General features: G+C 42.8%; 1 protein-coding gene across 1 annotated transcript in view; it reads right to left on the bottom strand.

Annotated features, from left to right (window-relative positions):
• LOC126354836 (probable ATP-dependent RNA helicase DDX60) overlaps positions 1 to 20,736 on the bottom strand; it is a 268,338-nt gene that overhangs the window by 95,046 nt on the left and 152,556 nt on the right. The window contains exon 4 of the mRNA XM_050004837.1: positions 20,348 to 20,453. Coding sequence (XP_049860794.1) covers positions 20,348 to 20,453 — 106 coding nt within the window. The remainder of the gene's footprint in view (positions 1 to 20,347; positions 20,454 to 20,736) is intronic.

Raw genomic sequence — 20,736 nt, forward strand, 5'->3', positions numbered from 1 at the left:
TACAGTGGTGAACATTCACTAATCAGTACACAGCTAGGGAAGTCCGACTGCATTCAGAGTAAAGACATTTCATGTGTCAAAATTTTATCAGTAAACTGTTGAACTATTCGTAACAAAGTTCCCGAATTTACTGGCCCTCAGGAAAGTTCTCACCCTCAAATTATTGTCGGGACCAAGTACTGGCTGAAACCCGAAGTGGAAATCTCTGAGATATTTAGCATGTCATGGAACATATATCAGAGAGACAGATTAGAGCTCACAGGAGGGATGTGTTCTTTGCAGTTGAAAAAAATATTGTCTCAACTGAGGTTCAAATTGAGTGTGACAGTGAAGTTATCAGGTTGTGTACAACAGGTCTAGGAGAAACCAAGTTAACTGTTGGATGTTTTATCCAGTCACCCAATTCTGCTGTGATAGTCCAAGAGTCATTCAAAGAATGTCTATGGTCTGCAGCACATAAATACCCATATCATGCATAGCTAGTTGGAGGCAACTTTAACCTACTGAGTATACACTGTGGTACCTATGAATTCACTGCAGATGGTACAGACAGGCAGTTTTTTGAACACATTTTCTGAAAACTCTCTTCAGCAGCTAGTTTGGCAGCCCACTCATGATGTAAATATCATAGTCCTCATAGCTACAAATAGGCCAGACCTTACCAACGACGTCAGAATAAAAATGGGGTTTAGCAATCGTGATGTTACTATATCAATTATGCTTCCAAAAGTTAATAGATCAGTCAAGAAGGCTAGGAGAGTATTTCTGCTGGAAAGAGCAGATAAGCAGTTGTTAGCATCTCACATAGAGTATGGAGTGGCATCAGTTAGTTTCAGTATGATGGATGTAGAGGAATTATGTGCAGAGTTTAAGGAATTGTAAATTGTAGTCTAGAGAATTATGTGATTAGTAAGTGGATGAATGACGGAATAAGATTTGGAAACTGCTGACAAAGCAGAGGCTGTTGCACTCTCAGTTCACAAGAAAACACAAAAATGATGACAAGCAAAGGTTAGTAGAGATTTGTGCATCTGTGAGAAGACTTACATGCGAAGCATACAACTACAACCATCTTCACACCTTAGCAAAAGATCTGGTCCTACATAAAATTGCTAAGTGGATCTGAGGCTTCCATCCAGTAACTTGCTGGCCTATCTGGTGTGGCAGTTGAAGACAGCAAAATGAAAGCCACAGTTTTAAATTTCAGTTTCAAGAAATCATTCATGCAGGAGAATCATACAAACACATCATCATTTGATGATCGAATAGACTCCCATATGGGCAACATAGTAATGAACATCCCTAGCATAGAGAAACAACTGAAGAAGTTGAAAACAAGTAAGTCGCCATGTCTGGGCAGAATCCCAATTTGATTTTTCAATGAGTCCTCTATGGCACTGGCCCTTTACTTTTCTTCCATTTATCGCAAATCTCTCACCCAGTGCAAAGTCCTAAAGGACCTGAAAAAAGCAGAGGTGACTCCTTTGTTCAAGGGCATGAGAATAGACCCACAAAATTACAGATCAATATCAGTAACATATTTTTGCGTCACAATCCTCAAACATATTCTCAGTTCAAATATAATAAATTTTCTTCATACTGAGAAGCTTATGTCCACGAATCAGCATGGTTTTAGAAAGCATCACTCAGGCAAAACTCAGCTTACCCTTTTCTCATATGATGTACTGCAAACTATGGATAAAGGCAACAGGTAGATTCCATATTGCTAGATTTCCAAAATGCATTTGACACAGTGCCTCATTGTAGGCTGTTAAAGAAGGTACAAGCACAAGGAATAGGTTCACAAATATGTTAGTAGCTCGAAGACTTCTTAATTTATAGAGAACCCAGAATGTTGCCCTTGATAATGAATGTTCATCAGAGACAATGGTATCATAAGGATTACTGCAGGAAAGTGTGATAGGAACACTATTCTTCTCAATATACATAAATGATTCGGTGGGCAGCAAGCTGTGGCTGCTTGCTGCAGAAGCTGTGGCATATGGTAAGGTGTTGTTGTTAGGTGATTGTAGAAGGATATAAGATGACTTAGACAAAATGTATAGTTGGTGAGATGAATGTAGGAAAATGTAGGTTAATGTGGAAAAAGAAACCCATAATGTTTGGATACAGCATTAGTAATGTCTGGCTTGACACAGTCACGTCAGTTAAATATTTGGATGTAATGCTGAAAAATGAAACGAGCATGTGGGAATTGTAGTAGGAAAGCTGAATGGTTGACTTTGGTTCATTGGGAGAATTCTAGGAAAGTGTGGTTCATCTGTAAAGGAGATCACAGACTGGACTCTTCTGAGACCTATTTTTGACTACTGCTCTAGTGCTTGGAATCCATACATGGCCAGATTAAAGGAAGACATGAAGCAATTCAGAGGCGGGCTGCTAGATTTGTTACTGGCAGGTTTGAACAATAAGCAAGTGTCATGGAGATGCCTCAGGAACTCAAACAAGAATCCCTGGAGGGAAAGTGACATTCTGTTCGAGGAACTCTATTGAGAAAACTTAGAGAACTGGCATCTGAAGCTGACTGTAGAACAACTCTGTTGCCTCCAACATATATTGCAGAGAAGGACCACAAATATAACACACAAGAAATCAGGGCTCATATGGAGGCATATAGACAATTGTTTTTCCCTCATTCTATATGTAAGTGGAACAGGAAAGGTAATGACTAGTAGAGGTATGAGGTGCCCTCCACCAAGAATCGTAAGGTGGACTTCAATGTACCATTGCAAATGTAGATGTAGATGTAACTTCCTCAGAATAGCCGTTCTGTTTGAATACCATTCTTAGGTGTTGTAGCTCACCAGGTAGACTCTCAGTATCTGAAACCACATGTGCCATAATTACCAAAGAGTGTAAGACACTTACACATTGTGCAGGATGATGACAACTTGTGGCCTGCAAATATAACTCCGTGTGACTTAGTCTGCAATAGACACTGTGTCACAGTGTGTAACCATTAGATCCAGGAATGGTAAGAAGCCATCTTTCTCCATTTCCATGGCAAATTGTATATTTGAATGGAGTGAGTTCAGACACTGGAGGAATATAGCTAATATCTCTGTTCCAGGGTGCCACACCACAGATGTATCATCTAAAGACTGCCAGAAGCAGGAATGATGGAAATTTTATCTCACATAATTTGCTATCAAATGTGTAGTTCAGTTAATGGTTTAACAACTGAAAATGCTATATTCTCTTTTCTCTGTGAGGTACCGCATGGATTAAATAAAAGATTTCGAATGCTAGGCATCTTTTTTGAGTTACCTCTGGCTTTTGATTGTACTGATCAAAAAATATTGCTGCGGAAGCTGGTCCATTATGGAATACGGGCAATAGCTCACAATCAGTTCACATCTTACTTTAACAACAGACAGCAAAATGTCATTATTCACAGTGTTGAGAATGGCTTGATGTGGGGCCCAGTCAAGTGGTGGGTGCCCCAGGGATCAGTGCTGGGGCCACTTCTGTTCATTATTTATATAGAAGATATGCCCTCTAGTATTACAGGTAATTCTAAAATATTTCTGCTTGCTGATTAACCTAGCTTGGTAGTAAAGGATGTTGTGTGCAACATTGGCTCTGTTTTAAATAGTGCAGTTCATGACATAAGTTCATGGCTTTTAGAAAATAAATTAATGTTACATCACAGTAAGACTCAGTTTTTACAGTTTCTAACACAATTCAACAAAGCCCAACATTTTAATTTCACAGAATGTGCATATGATTAGCGATACTGAACAGTTCAAATTTCTAGGTGTTCAGATAGATAGTACACTGTCATGGAAAGCCCACATTCAGGCTCTTGTTCAAAGACTTAAAGCTGGCATTTTTGCTATTCAAATGGTATCTGAAGTAAGTGATAGTCCGACATGAAAAGTAGTCTAATTTGCTAATTTTCATCTGCTTATGACATATGGTATTATATTTTAGGGTAACTCTTCCCATTCTCAAAGGATATTTTTAGCTCAGAAATGGGTTTTTCTGGTAATACACGGTGTAAGTTCGCGAACCTCAGCTTTCACTCAGTTAATACTAGGCAATCTGCGTTGGACTGCACTTCCTTGACCCTTGTGCAGAAAGGTGTGCAGCATACTGCTGCCCCCATTTTCAGTAAGCTGCTACGAGAATTCAAAAATCTTAGCAGTAATCAATGTGCATTCAAATCGAAACTGAAGAGGCCTTGTGGGTCCCTTCTTTTATTCTGTTGAGGAGTTCCTTGAAAAATTACACTAATTCCTCTGTTATATTGTTGACTGCATTTACATAAACTTACGGCTTGTCTTTTTTTGGGGTTCATAAACATTTTGTTTTATCTGTTATTACTTTTATGTTGTAATTTCAAGTACTGACTTGGAGATTTGCTCCTCAATTTGGACCTACAGAATTAGATGTGTAAAATAAATAAAATAAAGCATTAATGTGATGGTCTATGTGAGATCAAATATGGGGCTTACTAGAGCGGATCTGTGCAAGACGGGTTGAAGGCATTTCAGGGCAGGGCAGTCTCTCTCTGTAACTCAATAATATAGGAATTTGTGAAGGACTTAACATGTTGGCAGGTCCCTGAGCATTGTCTTTCTGGAGCTATAATGTCCTTATCATGGGATGGCAATGGCAGTGAGAAAAATAATTAAAATGTATATAGTTTATGCTTTGTTTTTAATGTAAGTTTATAGGTCCATCCATGGAAGTAGTAGCTACTTTAGACTGTGTCTATTTAAAAGAAGCCTATAGTCGATAATATTTCATGAAGGTAAAGGTATGGGAGGATATATATGACATCCAGAAATCATAATATTAAATAAATTAAATTGAGCTGTGGAAGCCACATAAATCTTCAGCATTAGGTTAGTTTGATTGGTTGGTTTGGAGCGAATGGAACTAAATTGCAAGTTCATCAGTCCTTCACCTATTAAGTGGAAAACCAGGAGTGGTCATCAAACGAAGGAGGCAAAAGGCAAATAGGCGAAGGACAGATATCCTAGAAAGCCTATGTGTAACTAACTAACACACACACACACACACACACACACACACACACACAGGGAGAGAGAACAGCCTAGAAAAAAGACAGCACAGTCGTTAAAAGATCAGAGAAGGCAAGGCATTAAAACAGAAAAATGAAAAATAATGAAGAGAATAAAAAGGAGGGAAGTATAGAGGCCAGATTGGGCCACCGAGCAAGTGTCACCAAGGAACTCCTGGGTGGGCATGGAGGGGGGTGGGGGGTGGGGGGGTGGAGCGGGAGAGGGATGCCCTACCAAACCCTCAGGTGGTCACTGAGGCCATAAAGCCCTACCTTACAGGAATGAATAGAAACAACCTTCACAGGCAAAACATAACACTAGATCAGTTGCTTTGGTGTCATCTGCTAACACCAGAGATAGTGTGGCAGGAAGATTAAGGTGTTACCTCAAAGCAGCCAAATTAGAGTCTATGAGTAAATGAACTACCATCAGGCAGGCTCTGCATCGGCAGTGATCACGATCCTCATGTCAGAGAATATGAGTCAGCCAAGAGTGCCAATGCAGATTCAACAGAGGAGGATGTCTTCCCTGCAAGAGACATGCAGGGGAGACTGCCATTTGGTTGTTGTCTCCTTAATTGTTTTCAGTTTATTAGGGGAGATCAGGACTTATTATTCTGAATTCCAGACTTCCAGTAATCAATGGCATGTAAATGACCAAAGGTCTGCTTCGGGGGCCCTCATTCTCACAATCTGCATCCAGGTGGCCAACTTGTCCAACCGGTCAGCTCATTCATTTCCTGAAATCCCAACATGCGATGGTCCAAATGAAAATAACTGGCCATTCAGCTTGATGGAGGTCAGAGACAAAATCCTGGATACCTGTAAGCAGTGGGTGAGGAGAGTAGCACTAGTCTATAAAGTGAAGGCTGCTATGGGAGTTACTACAGATTAGGATACTCTTGCCAGTGCAAGAATGAACATGGTTAAGAGCTAGTTTTATGGCCATTAATTCAGCAGTAAAGACTCTGCAGCCATTTGACACAGAGTGGAGTTCACTGCACCATGCATGTGTGGATGCAGAGCCTGTTCATCTGTCGACTGTTGAGTCACTGATGAATACAAATTGTGAACCTGGGCATGTCTTGAGAACACCCAAGAACAGGCAGCAAAAAATTGTGGGGTCAGCAGAATCTCTTGGAACAAAGGATATTTCAAGACAATTCTGAGGTCAGGGCATATTGTGGCAGATGCGATGTCTCCCTGACCAGAGGTGATAATGGAGAAAGTTGCAGTTTCGTAGAGACAGATTGTAGGCACACAGCAATCATTAACCCAATTCTGGCTCACTGTTGTAGGAGGTAGAGCTCACATCCACGGAAAAGGAGATGGTAGTTGGGATGTTCTGGGAAGCTACGAATGCATATAGTGTAATTCATGAGCTGTTGTTAGCACCTGACAGGTAATGGAGGGTTCCAGCCTTGACTAGTAGGTTGTTTACAAGGCTAGTTGAGAAGGCTCATGTTGCAAGTTAAAACCCACAATGGTGAATGGGGTCTAGTATCTGCAATGCTGAGGATGATTCTGAACTATATGCAAGACTCTCATAATCGTTTGTCCCCAGTAGCTGAGTGGTCAGCATGACAGAACGTCAATCCTAAGGGCCCAGGTTTGATTCCCGGCTGGGTCAGAGATTTTCTCCGCTCAGGGACAGGGTGTTGTGTTGTCCAAATCATCATCATTTCATCCCCATCGATGCGCAAGTCACCAAAATAGCATCAAATCAAAAGACTTGCACCCGGCAAACAGTCTACCTGATGGGAGGCCCTAGTCACCAAGACATTTACATTTTTACTCCCATAATCAAGACAAGACAGATTAATGGCTTTGTAGAGATGCAAAAGAGTAGAGAGATCTGTACCCCAGCTAGTGTTTCTGAGGCAGTGAAGTGTACTGAGGTGTCGCCAGCACTTTCACTTAAGTTGGTGGAGGTGGGGAAACCATGTCGGCTGGGAATCTAAGACCAGTCCAAAAAATTGTGTCTCTCAACTGCAAGAAGTAATTAATTGTGTACGTAAAGGTCTGGGTGTGCATGGGCAGTACAATGGCAATAAAACTGCGTTGTATGAGTCTTGGTGGCTGCCCCTTTTGTATGGTGCTCTGTAGGCAACGCTCAGCGACACCTGTATTAGAGGAGCAACAGTAACAAAAAAATCGCTGGCATATTAGGAGGGAGATACCGAAGACCCCACAGCTGCCGCTAGACCACTGATGGACACCAGAAAGACGGGGACATTCAAATCACAGCCCTGAGTGAAACACCCACTTGAACTTGGGACATATGGTGCGACAAGAAGTTCTTTTAAGAAAATCAGGATTGGAGTCCACATACCTCACTCGTGTAATGTAGTAAGGATGTAATGATGCCATGTCATGTCGTAAGCCTCCTGTAGATCTAAAAACAGAGCGATGAGGCACTGGCGACATGCAGTGGCTGTCTGGATGGTGAACTCCAAGTAAACCAAATTATCAGCAGTAGAGCAGCCTTTGCAAAAACTGCCCTGAGATACAGCCAAAAGGCCCCAAGACTCAAGCAGCCAACATAGCCTCTTCCTCAGCATGCATTCAAGCAACTTACAGACAATGCCAGTAAGGCTTATAGGGTGATAACTATCTATCTTTGGGGGGTTCTTACCTAATTTCAGTACCGGAACTATCACGTCTTTCTTGCCACTGAGATGGGAACTCACCCTTGTTTCAGATCTGATTAAAGAGGGCAAGGACGTGACACTGAAAATCCACTGGAGGATGTTTCAGCATTTGGTTTTGGATGTGGTCTGGCCCTGGGGCAATATCAGGGCAATGGGATAGGACACTGGAGAGTTCCCATTCACTGACTGGAGTATTGTTTGGATCCAGATGTCTTGTAGTAAAAGGTAAGTGCATCTGTTCCACCCTCTGCTTTACGAGTGAAAAGGCAGCTGGTAGTTCTCAGACATAGATATATGAGCATAATGTTCAGCAAAATGTTCGGCAACAGTCACTGGATCAGTATAAATGCCACTTTGTACACCAGCAAGGGACTGGAAGCCGAGATGTATCTCATCTTTGCCCATAACTGGAGAGCTATGTGATCCAATGTTGGAAACTTAGCATTCCCAAGATTCTTGCTTTCGTCATTTTATGAAGTAGCGGTCAAGGGTATGGAGCCATTTAAAGGCAATGAGGTACTCCAGTGAAGTGTGACACTTATGCTGTTGGAGAGCACGTCTACAATCTCTAATGGACAAGACATCTCTAGGGTCCACCAGGACACCGTCTTCCGACAGGGAGATCCAATGATGAGGGGATGGCTTGGCTGGCTGCCAAAAGAATGGCTACCATTGTTCGCTGAGTAGCCACATCGATACTCCCTTGTGATGGAGAGGACAACAGCAGAGGTGAACCCATCCCTGTCAGCATGACGGAGAACCCATATGAGTGGGCGTCCAGGGAAGCAATGTCCAGAGAGGGACAGGAACATCTGGATGTGGTCACTATCACACAGGTCAATGGGAACTCTCCAGTGGATAGATGGTAGTAGATCAGGGCTGCAAAAGGAAAGATCAATGGCCGAATAAGTTCTGTGTGCCACACTGAAGTGTGTTGATGCATCAGAGTTTAAGAGGCAAAGATCGAGCTGTGCCAGTAAATTTCTGATGTCTTCACCATGGCCAGTGATCATTGTTCCACCCCACAAAGGGTTATGGGTGTTGAAGTTGACCCAGACCAGGAAAGTTGGGAGAAGCTGAATGAGTTATGTAGACAGTACACCCTAGGACATGACATCATCGGGAGGGTGATAAACATTATAGATTGTAAAATCCTAATGTGCCCTTACCTGAAGAGCCACAGCCTCCAAAGGTGTATCGTGAGGCATGAGGTCACTATAGATAGAGTCCAGAACATAAGTACACACTCCACACAATAGTCTCACACAGTCAGTATGATTCATACAACAATCTTGGTAGCCAAAAAGGACAGGAGTCTGACTTGCTTGAAAACACGTTTCCTGGATGGCAATACAGAATGCAGAGTGAGTGCTTGAAAGCTGCACAGCTCAGACAGGTGGAAGAAAATTATGTTACAATTCCACTGGAGGAGTCAGATAGTCTGAATACTAAGGGTGCATGAAGTGACTAGGGGATGTGGGAGGGGGGGGGGGCAGTTTATGATCTAGAGTCATGTGCTGCCACCGTTTCAGATGTCGGGGGATCCACTGACATTGCCTGGGGAGATGTGGTGCCTCAGGAGCCACCAGGATCTCCACTTTGGGCAGAGAAGGAATACAAGCAGAGTTCGGTGGCATGGGGCCCATCAGTTTTTTCTTCATGCTAGAGCACTTCCATTTGTCCTTTTTCTCCTTAGAAGACAAGGACTGGCAAGGTTTCCCTGAATTGGTTTCAGGGACAGAGGAAGGTCGAGAAGTCCAGCAGTGAACGGACTGTGGTTCCTTCAGGCACCGGTTGCAATCTGGCTGGGAACCAGGAGAAACTGTGGAGGATGGAGTTCTGAGTGACCACTTCCTAGCTAGAGAAGCCGAAGGAGAATGAGGCACCTCTGGCTGGGGGCAGGGACTTGTATGCCAGCACGTGGGAAGCCAATACTCCCAAAGTAGGTGCAGTGGAAGCACTGGAAGGACCCCCAGCTGCCTAGGGGTCAGGCATCAGTGGGCCACTCTGAGGGCCCACTGTAAGAGGCATAACACAGGAAAGCACCATTAACAGAGAAGGTGATGACCCTACGGCTGTAGCATAAGATTGGGTCATCTGTATGGGATTAAGTTGTTCATACTTTTTTCTGGCATCTTGATATTTGAGCTTCTCCAGTATCTTATACTACTGGATTTTCTTCTCATGCTTAAAACTGGAGCACTCTGATGAGCATAGAGAATGGAGCTCACTGCAGCTTACACAGCTGGAAGGAGGGGCACAACAAACATTCACATGCAATAGATGACCACAATCTCTGCAGGCAGGGGTAACCATGCAACCAGAAGGGTTAAGTCTGACTTACATACACTTGAAGCATCTCATAGGAGGAACATAGGGGTTCACATCACAGCAGCAGACCATTACCTTGACCTTCTCAGGCGTCATTTCACCCTTGAAAGCCAAGATGTTTTACTTTAGTTCTCTATGGACATGAAAAATGAAGTGCACATCCCACCCATCACTCTAAGTTGGCCTGCAGCTCTTTGTCAGATAGCAAAAGAAGATCACAGTGAAAGATGATGCCCTAGACCATATTGAGACTCTTGTGGGGAGTGACAGTCACAGCTGTGTCACCTAACAATTCACAAGAGAGCAGCATCTGGAGATGGCATTTTAATCAGGATGGAGCTGCTCTTCATCTTAGAGATGGCTGTAAATTCATTGACACAATATAAATGTTGTCACCAAAAAGGCGTCCCTGCCAGTCCTGGTACAGACCAGGTACTCAAGGGAGTATTTTTCTCCTTCTCATCCAATCCTATGTTCTCCCTCAGCATGGTCAGGGAAGGGATTGTGTTGGGATCAAATTTCGTGGCATCATTTGAGCTCTTTCCATTCAAAGAGATTTCTGGGCCTGTGTGACCATCAGCAGGAGAAAGTTTAAGTCACTTCATGTACGAACTATCCACCATGGTGACACATACTCCCCAGGAATCACCCAGCCTAAGCAATGCTACCTGGCCAGTAGTTTGTTGCTGGGAGTCCCCATGTACCAGTCATCATGGGCACATACATATTCCATGACATACACAGGGAGTGTACAGTGCAGGCAGTTTTGAGTGTACTACAACAACTGGAAGGAAGAGTGTCAGGGTGAAAAGGTACAGAGGCAGATGATACATCACAGTTGATGACCTTCTCTGCAAGACATGCACTTCTGTAAAAATTTGGAAAAGATGATATGTCAAACCAAATAATGGGGACCATATTATCATTAATGGAAGGTGAAGACAGTGCTGGGAGTGAAACTGGAAAGCAAGACAAAAATCGTGAACCAAGTCCAAGCAGGGTTTGCACCAAAAAGACCAACCAATGGAAAGTCAGAGGAGGTACAAGATAGTGTAAGTACAGGTTTGTAGCACAGAAAGAGGTAGCAGAGAAAAATGAAGAGACAAATATGCCAGCAGGTTGTTTCCCTATTTGTAATAGCAATGACTTATGACATTTTTGGTAGGAATGGAGAAGAAAGAAATCAGAAATTGCCTTAAATTATAATCTTATTTAAGAAATGCCTCACTTTTGTTGGGTAAAGCATGGTTATAATATAGCTTCCTCTACTTTTATAGGATAAAAATTAGTAAGAAAGTGTGTTTACCAAACTTATTGTTACGATTAGATATAATGTCGTGTCATGAAAGGAAATAAATAGAAAATTATTACCTGCAATACTGTTGATGGTAAAGTTTAAACAAACAGTTAAAAACATTTCCCTGTACAAAACTGTGTTAATAGGGTACATAAATGTCAGTGTAAGTGTGTAAAGATGGTACTAAATTTGGAAACAATATTAACATTTCAGCACCCGATAAGAGAAACAAGCCAATGTTAACAGTATTTGTTAAGGACTAAAGGTGAGCCCACATATACATGGGACATTCTAATAAACATACACTTTTCTACTTAGCCATAATCCCACTGAAAAGTGTCTCATTAAAGAACAACTATGGAAACAATAGGTATTTAGTATATGACATAAAATGTGAAAATGAGTTAAATGTACTATACTTTCACAGCAAGTACAATATGAGCAAACACAAGGTGCCTCCATACAAAAAATTAAAATAACTTGATAAAATCTATACCACTCTAAATTGATAATTAATGGTGTGGAATCTTTATTACTTACAATTATTTAGTATTAGAATAGTGTATAGTATATAGTAGCTTGGTTTTGGTTATAACAGAATCACAAATGGAATGATTGTTATTATGTTATTAGTAGCTGACAGATTTAAAAAGGTTGATGAAACCATACATCATTACGCTTAGAGGGCATATATCATTGTGCTTAGTGGGAGATTAATGTAGTGATATGAAATATTCGGTATAATTATTGATTTTTCCAGCAGCAATGATGTATGGTCAGTCAAAGCGATGTTTTAAAGTAATTATGACTTACAATTTCATGATAATATTATTTGTATTGTTTGCATATAATAACAAAAGATGTTGTTTTATTCTGTTCCATGAATGGCACTGCAAGAAATTCACATCTGTGAGAGCAGTTAATGCCAGCAGACACATTCACCATCGTGTCAAGTGGCAAGAGGGATGAGAAAGATGCCAAGAGCATCAAATTTTGCTATGACTATTATTGTTAACAGTTACTAAAGAAAGAACGTAATGATTTGTGTAGTACAACTTTCAGTCCAGCCTGGTTTGATATCTTAAAATACCAGGAGTTGCAATTTGGTTTTGGAATGTCGTAATAGCCACAATCTATTCCAAAATATTAAAAGTTGTTATGTGGTATGACAATGTACGCACAGTGCTGCATTTAAAACTTCTGTGAATTGTTGAACTTAATTTGGAAATCTTGGTGTGTTCTGATTTATGTTGATAATTTTGAGCAGAGAATATATAAAGAAGTAGTACTAGGAAGATTAAACACGAACAAAAAAATAAAAGTTATCTTTGGCTGGTAAAAATTTATAGAAGTGGGCACTGCAACTTCAATAATCTGATTTTTGATAGGAGATCAAGTCAAGGTGATAACTGATATTGAAATTTTCTTTATTTAGACCATTCTAAAACATTCAATGAAGTGAGTATTAAATTTTAACATCAATTTGTATTTAATTTGAAAAGCAAATAATATGTATCTGAAATTATAGCATTCAGCTATGCTGAGGTAGGTGTGATCTCTGGTGGATTATAAATCAGAAGTGTTAGTGTTTGAAGATTCAAGAAATTTTAAGCCCACATATCTGTTATATACAGAAGGGTTCAGAAAAATGCAGACACACTGCAATTCTCGCACAGGGGGAGGGGGGGGGGGGGGGGGGGGTATTATTTTCTGTGTTCAAAGTGACCCCCATTAGCAGCCAAACAATGGTGATGCCACTGCACTGTTGAACGGACTAAGGCTGCCAGTGTTGTGTCCATGTCATAGCTGCATAGTAAGCCTCCACAGATTCTCATAGATCATTCAGTGTAGCTGGTGTCTGTTGATAACACTTCATTTTAAAAGTGTCCCCCATAGATAGACATCAAGATGTGTGAGGTTTGGAGACTGGTGAGTACTCAACAGCTCCTCTTCGACCTACCCTTCATCCAGGTAGATTTTCATCCAAGGAGTCTCTGACCTCTCTGTGGTAGTGAGGTGGGGCACCATCTTGTTGAAAATACAAATATTTCACTTTCAAAAACCTCTAGGTTGGCAGGTAAAATTGATGTTTGCAGCATATGAAGATACACCTCACCAGTTACTGTACCTTAAAAAACAGAATGGGCCAATCAAACCACACAATGACAGACCACACCACATATTTACAACCAGTAGATTAACATGTCCCTGTGAACGTGAGGATTTTCAGGAGCTCAGTACGCAAAATTGTGGGGATTATAGTACCATTCAGTTTGAGCAGTGCCTCATCAGACGAGATAAACAACCCTGCAAACTGTTCATCCTGCAAAGCATGCCTTCAAACCACTCGCATCTGGGTCATCCTCGTTCATAGTATGCAGTGATCTTGGAATGTACAGTTAGAATTTGTTGTATGCTTGATTGGCTTACCCCGCTTTCACATACACCCTGCTTCACAGACACAAGCAGACATTTGTCTGTGTGTGTGCGGATGGATATGTGTGTGTGTGTGCGAGTGTATACCTGTCCTTTTTCCTCCCTAAGGTAAGACTTTCTGCTCCCGGGATTGGAATGACTCCTTACCCTCTCCCTTAAAACCCACATCCTTTCGTCTTTCCCTCTCCTTCCCTCTTTCCTGATGAAGCAACCGTTGGTTGTGAAAGCTTGAATTTCGTGTGTGTGTTTGTGTTTATTTGTGTGTCTATCAACATACCAACACTTTCGTTCGGTAAGTTATATATATATATATATTAAAAACAAAGATTCCAAGACTTACCAAGCGGGAAAGCGCCGGCAGACAGGCACATGAACAAAACACACAAACACACAAACACACACACAGAATTGCTAGCTTTCGCAACCGATGGTTGCTTCTTCAGGAAGGAGAGGGAAAGACGAAAGGATGTGGGTTTTAAGGGGGAGGGTAAGGAGTCATTCCAATCCCGGGAGCGGAAAGACTTCCCTTAGGGGAAAAAAAGGACAGATGTACACTCGCGCACACACACACACACACACACACACACACACACACACACACACACACACACACACACACACACACACACACATATCCATCCGCACATACACAGACACAAGCAGGCATATTTAAAGGCAAAGAGTTAGGGCAGAGATGTCAGTCGAGGCGGAAGTACAGAGGCAAAGAAGTTGTTGAAAGACAGGTGAGGTATGAGCGGCGGCAACTTGAAATTAGCGGAGGTTGAGGCCTGGCGGATATCGAGAAGAGAGGATATCCTGAAGGGCGAGTTCCCATCTCCGGAGTTCGGATAGGTTGGTGTTGGTGGGAAGTATCCAGATAACTCGGACGGTGTAACACTGTGCCAAGATGTGCTGGCCGTGCATCAAGGCATGTTTAGCCACAGGGTGATCCTCATTACCAACAAACACTGTCTGCCTGTGTCCATTCATGCGAATGGACAGTTTGTTGCTGGTCATTCCCACATAGAAAGCGTCACAGTGCAGGCAGGTCAGTTGGTAAATCACGTGGGTGCTTTCACATGTGGCTCTCCCTTTGATCGTGTACACCTTCCGGGTTACAGGACTGGAGTAGGTGGTGGTGGGAGGGTGCATAGGACAGGTTTTACACCGGGGGCGGTTGCAAGGGTAGGAGCCAGAGGGTAGGGAAGGTGGTTTGGGGATTGCATAGGGATGAACCAAGAGGTTACAAAGGTTAGGTGGACGGCGGAAAGACACTCCTGGTGGAGTGGGGAGGATTTCATGAAGGATGGATCTCATTTCGGGGCAGGATTTTAGGAAGTCGTATCCCTGCTGGAGAGCCACATTCAAGGTCTGATCCAGTCCCGGGAAGTATTCTGTCACAAGTGGGGCACTTTTGGGGTTCTTCTGTGAGAGGTTCTGGGTTTGAGGGGATGAGGAAGTGGCTCTGGTTATCTGCTTCTGTACCAGGTTGGGAGGGTAGTTGCGGGATGCGAAAGCTGTTTTCAGGTTGTTGGTGTAATGGTCGAGGGATTCAGGACTGGAGCAGATTCGTTTGCCACGAAGGCCTAGGCTGTAGGGAAGGGACCGTTTGATTTGGAATGGGTGGCAGCTGTCATAATGGAGGTACTGTTGCTTGTTGGTGGGTTTGATGTGGACGGATGTGTGCAGCTGGCCATTGGACAGATGGAGGTCAACGTCTAGGAAAGTGGCATGGGATTTGGAGTAGGACCAGGTGAATCTGATGGAACCAAAGGAGTTGAGGTTGGAGACGAAATTCTGGAGTTGTTCTTCACTGTGAGTCCAGATCATGAAGATGTCATCAATAAATCTGTACCAAACTTTGGGTTGGCAGGCTTGGGTAACCAAGAAGGCTTCCTCTAAGCGACCCATAAATAGGTTGGCATACGAGGGGGCCATCCTGGTACCCATGGCTGTTCCCTTTAATTGTTGGTATGTCTGGCCTTCAAAAATGAAGAAGTTGTGGGTCAGGATGAAGCTGGCTAAGGTGACGAGGAAAGAGGTTTTAGGTAGGGTGGCAGGTGATCGGCGTGAAAGGAAGTGCTCCATTGCAGCGAGGCCCTGGACGTGCGGGATATTCGTGTATAGGGAAGTGGCATCAATGGTTACAAGGATGGTTTCCGGGGGTAACAGACTGGGTACGGATTCCAGGCGTTCGAGAAAGTGGTTGGTGTCTTTGATGAAGGATGGGAGACTGCATGTAATGGGTTGAAGGTGTTGATCTACGTAGGCAGAGATACGTTCTGTGGGGGCTTGGTAACCAGCTACAATGGGGCGGCCAGGATGTTTGGGTTTGTGAATTTTAGAAAGTAGGTAGAAGGTAGGAGTGCGAGGTGTCGGTGGGGTGAGGAGTTTGATGGAGTCAGGTGAAAGGTTTTGTAGGGGACCTAAGGTTCTGAGGATTCCTTGAAGCTCTGCCTGGACATCAGGAATGGGATTACCTCGGCAAACTTTGTATGTAGAGTTGTCTGAAAGCTGACGCAGTCCCTCAGCCACATACTCCCGACGATCAAGTACCACGGTCGTGGAACCCTTGTCAGCCGGAAGAATGATGATGGATTGGTCAGCTTTCAGATCACGGATAGCCTGGGATTCAGCTGTGGTGATGTTGGGAGTAGGATTAAGGTTTTTCAAGAAAGATTGAGAGGCAAGGCTGGAAGTGAGAAATTCCTGGAAGGTTTGGAGAGGGTGATTTTGAGGAAGAGGAGGTGGGTCCCGCTGTGATGGAGGACGGAACTGTTGCAGGCAGGGTTCAATTTGTATAGTGTCTTGGGGAGTTGGATCATTAGGAGTGGGATCAGGATTGTTTTTCTTTGTGGCAAAGTGATATTTCCAGCAGAGACTACGAGTGTAGGACAGTAAATCCTTGACAAGGACAGTTTGGTTGAACCTGGGAGTGGGGCTGAAGGTGAGGCCTTTGGATAGGACAGAGGTTTCGGATTGGGAGAGGGGTTTGGAGGAAAGGTTAACTACTGAATTGGGGTGTTGTGGTTTCAGATTGTGTTGACTAGAATTTTGAGGTGTTGGGGGGAGTGGAGCTGGAAGTGGGAGATTGAGTAGATGGGAGAGACTGGGTCTGTGTGCAATGAGAGGAGGTTGAGGTTTGTTGGAAAGGTTGTGGAGGGTGAGTGAGTTGCCTTTCCGGAGGTGGGAAACCAGGAGATTGGATAGTTTTTTGAGGTGGAGGGTGGCATGTTGTTCTAATTTGCGGTTGGCCTGTAGGAGGATGCTATGTACAGCCGGTGTGGATGTGGGAGAGGAAAGATTGAGGACTTTGATTTGGGATAGGAGTTGACGGGTGTGTTCATTGGCCGAGTCGATGTATAGGTGAAGGATTAGGCGGGTGAGGGCTATGGATTGTGCTGTTTGGAACTGGTATAAGGACTGATGGAAAGAAGGATTGCAGCCAGAGATGGGAACTTTAAGTGTGAGGCCTTTGGGAGTAATGCCAAATGTCAGACAAGCCTGAGTAAATAAAATATGGGAGCGTAATCTGGCTAGGGTGAAGGCATGTTTGCGGAGGGAATGTAAATAAAATTTAATGGGGTCGTTGTAGGGATGTTGTGAGGTTGACATGGTGTTAGTAGGTGGAAAGGGTAATATGAGGTTAAAGTGAAAGTAAAGAGAGATTTATATAGGGAGAGATAAAGGTGTGAAAAAAGTCGAAAAAGTGTTGGTTTGAGATGAGCTATGTTGATCATGTGCTGAACTTAGGTTGGTGAACAACAATGGGTGCAAAGGTTGGGTAGTTATGTTGTCTCCTGATCACGTTAAAGGGTGGGGAAATTCAAGAAAATTTCGAAAAAAATTTTTTTTCGAAACAAGTTTCGAAAAAATAATTTGCGAAAAAATAAAATTCGAAAAAATTTTTCGAATAAAATCTCGAAGAATATGTGTGTAAATGTATTCAAAGGACTGGTTATGTACTGGCAGGTTAAGATAATGAGGCTAACAATTGTTTGATGAAGAAATAATAACGTGTAAACCTGTAGGAAGCTGCTAAAAAATGATCGGTTTTGAGGGAAAAACGGGAATGGAAATAAAACGAAAGTTGTTGGAACAAAAAAACTGAGATGGTTGTGTAATGGGTGAAAGGAACTGAAGCTGTGAAATAGTATTCATGAGTTTACACGAAATGTTTGTAAACTTGGAACAACGGATTTTATAGCAGCGGTTATGTTGAAAGCGTTGAAAATTTTAGGTTATGGTTTGGAAGTAAATTACGTATTATTGAGTATAATTAGGCAGGATAAAATGTATGGTAGATTACAGAAAAATGGAAGATGAATACAAAGTGGAACTTCTTGTACAAACGAAAAGAGAAAGTAAGACGATAGAGAAGATTTCGAAATGCAACAGAGACAATAACAAACGTAATTGTTGGGTTCAAATTAATGATGATGTAAATAAAATAGAAAGAAACTTCCACATGGGAAAAATATATTAAAAACAAAGATTCCAAGACTTACCAAGCGGGAAAGCGCCGGCAGACAGGCACATGAACAAAACACACAAACACACACACAGAATTACGAGCTTTCGCAACTGGCAGTTGCTTCGTCAGGAAAGAGGGAAGGAGAGGGAAAAATGAAAGGATGTGGGTTTTAAGGGAGAGGGTAAGGAGTCATTCCAATCCCGGGAGCGGAAAGACTTCCCTTAGGGGAAAAAAAGGACAGGTGTACACTCGCACACACACACACATATCCATCCGCACATACACAGACACAAGCAGACATATTTAAAGGCAAAGAGTTAGGGCAGAGATGTGAGTCGAGGCGGAAGTACAGAGGCAAAGAAGTTGTTGAAAGACAGGTGAGGTATGAGCGGCGGCAACTTGAAATTAGCGGAGGTTGAGGCCTGGCGGATATCGAGAAGAGAGGATATACTGAAGGGCGAGTTCCCATCTCCGGAGTTCGGATAGGTTGGTGTTGGTGGGAAGTATCCAGGTAACTCGGACGGTGTAACACTGTGCCAAGATGTGCTGGCCGTGCATCAAGGCATGTTTAGCCACAGGGTGATCCTCATTACCAACAAACACTGTCTGCCTGTGTCCATTCATGCGAATGGACAGTTTGTTGCTGGTCATTCCCACATATAAAGCGTCACAGTGCAGGCAGGTCAGTTGGCAAATCACGTGGGTGCTTTCACATGTGGCTCTCCCTTTGATCGTGTACACCTTCCGGGTTACAGGACTGGAGTAGGTGGTGGTGGGAGGGTGCATAGGACAGGTTTTACACCGGGGGCGGTTGCAAGGGTAGGAGCCAGAGGGTAGGGAAGGTGGTTTGGGGATTTCATAGGGATGAACCAAGAGGTTACGAAGGTTAGGTGGACGGCGGAAAGACACTCTTGGTGGAGTGGGGAGGATTTCATGAAGGATGGATCTCATTTCGGGGCAGGATTTTAGGAAGTCGTATCCCTGCTGGAGAGCCACATTCAAGGTCTGATCCAGTCCCGGGAAGTATTCTGTCACAAGTGGGGCACTTTTGGGGTTCTTCTGTGAGAGGTTCTGGGTTTGAGGGGATGAGGAAGTGGCTCTGGTTATCTGCTTCTGTACCAGGTTGGGAGGGTAGTTGCGGGATGCGAAAGCTGTTTTCAGGTTGTTGGTGTAATGGTCGAGGGATTCAGGACTGGAGCAGATTCGTTTGCCACGAAGGCCTAGGCTGTAGGGAAGGGACCGTTTGATATGGAATGGGTGGCAGCTGTCATAATGGAGGTACTGTTGCTTGTTGGTGGGTTTGATGTGGACGGATGTGTGCAGCTGGCCATTGGACAGATGGAGGTCAACGTCTAGGAAAGTGGCATGGGATTTGGAATAGGACCAGGTGAATCTGATGGAACCAAAGGAGTTGAGGTTGGAGAGGAAATTCTGGAGTTGTTCTTCACTGTGAGTCCAGATCATGAAGATGTCATCAATAAATCTGTACCAAACTTTGGGTTGGCAGGCTTGGGTAACCAAGAAGGCTTCCTCTAAGCGACCCATAAATAGGTTGGCATACGAGGGGGCCATCCTGGTACCCATGGCTGTTCCCTTTAATTGTTGGTATGTATGGCCTTCAAAAATGAAGAAGTTGTGGCTCAGGATGAAGCTGGCTAAGGTGACAAGGAAAGAGGTTTTAGGTTATATATATATAAGAGTGGGGAGGAGAGGATAGACAGATAGAGATGGGGGGATAAGGTGGAAAGACCAAGAGAGGAAGAGGTGGACGATTTAGAAAATGCTTGTTTTGTGAATAAAAATATTTCTGGTACCTTTTAGAACTAATGCCCTCACGCAGATAGTGGAAGTGGACAAGAATCTGCCTGTAATCACTTAATTATCTTCGGATGCATATGAATGTGATCTTTGTGGGTGTAGCTCATGATCTGACAAAGAGCAGGTATGTTGACTTAAATACATACAGTTGGCTGAATGATGAGATTACTTCTCATTAAGGTCATACCACTGAATTACTAAGCATAAACAACCTGACATGAGACACAGAAAATTTTTGAAGATATTGTTAAGCTTACCGAAGAGGTTAACGTATCAGTTTCATAGCATACCTGCAACATCAGCAACTGTGTGGAGAAAGCGAAGAAATGTTTCATTTGCTGCTTTAATTCTGCAAAATGCTGATAGATTAAGTTGCAGTTGAGGAACGCCAAAGCCCTGGGAGAAATGAGCGAAGATGTTAAGATATAAGTCTGGAAAACTGTTTTCAAGTTGAAGTTTGCAGATCTACAATATTGTATAAAAAATGCTCAATAAAAATATTTTTTTTTAATTCATACAATTTTATGTGTTAAAATTTTATTAATATGTGGCACCATTAGTTTAATTCAAAATGTGCAAATAACATTAGCTTTATGGTCTCTACAACAGGAAAAAGTACTATTGTCACTGTGATATTCAAGGAATTGTTTATCAATCTGTCATGTCCACATGCCAAAAT

Source organism: Schistocerca gregaria, chromosome 1 (assembly GCF_023897955.1).
Source record: "Schistocerca gregaria isolate iqSchGreg1 chromosome 1, iqSchGreg1.2, whole genome shotgun sequence".
NCBI lineage: Eukaryota > Metazoa > Arthropoda > Insecta > Orthoptera > Acrididae > Schistocerca > Schistocerca gregaria.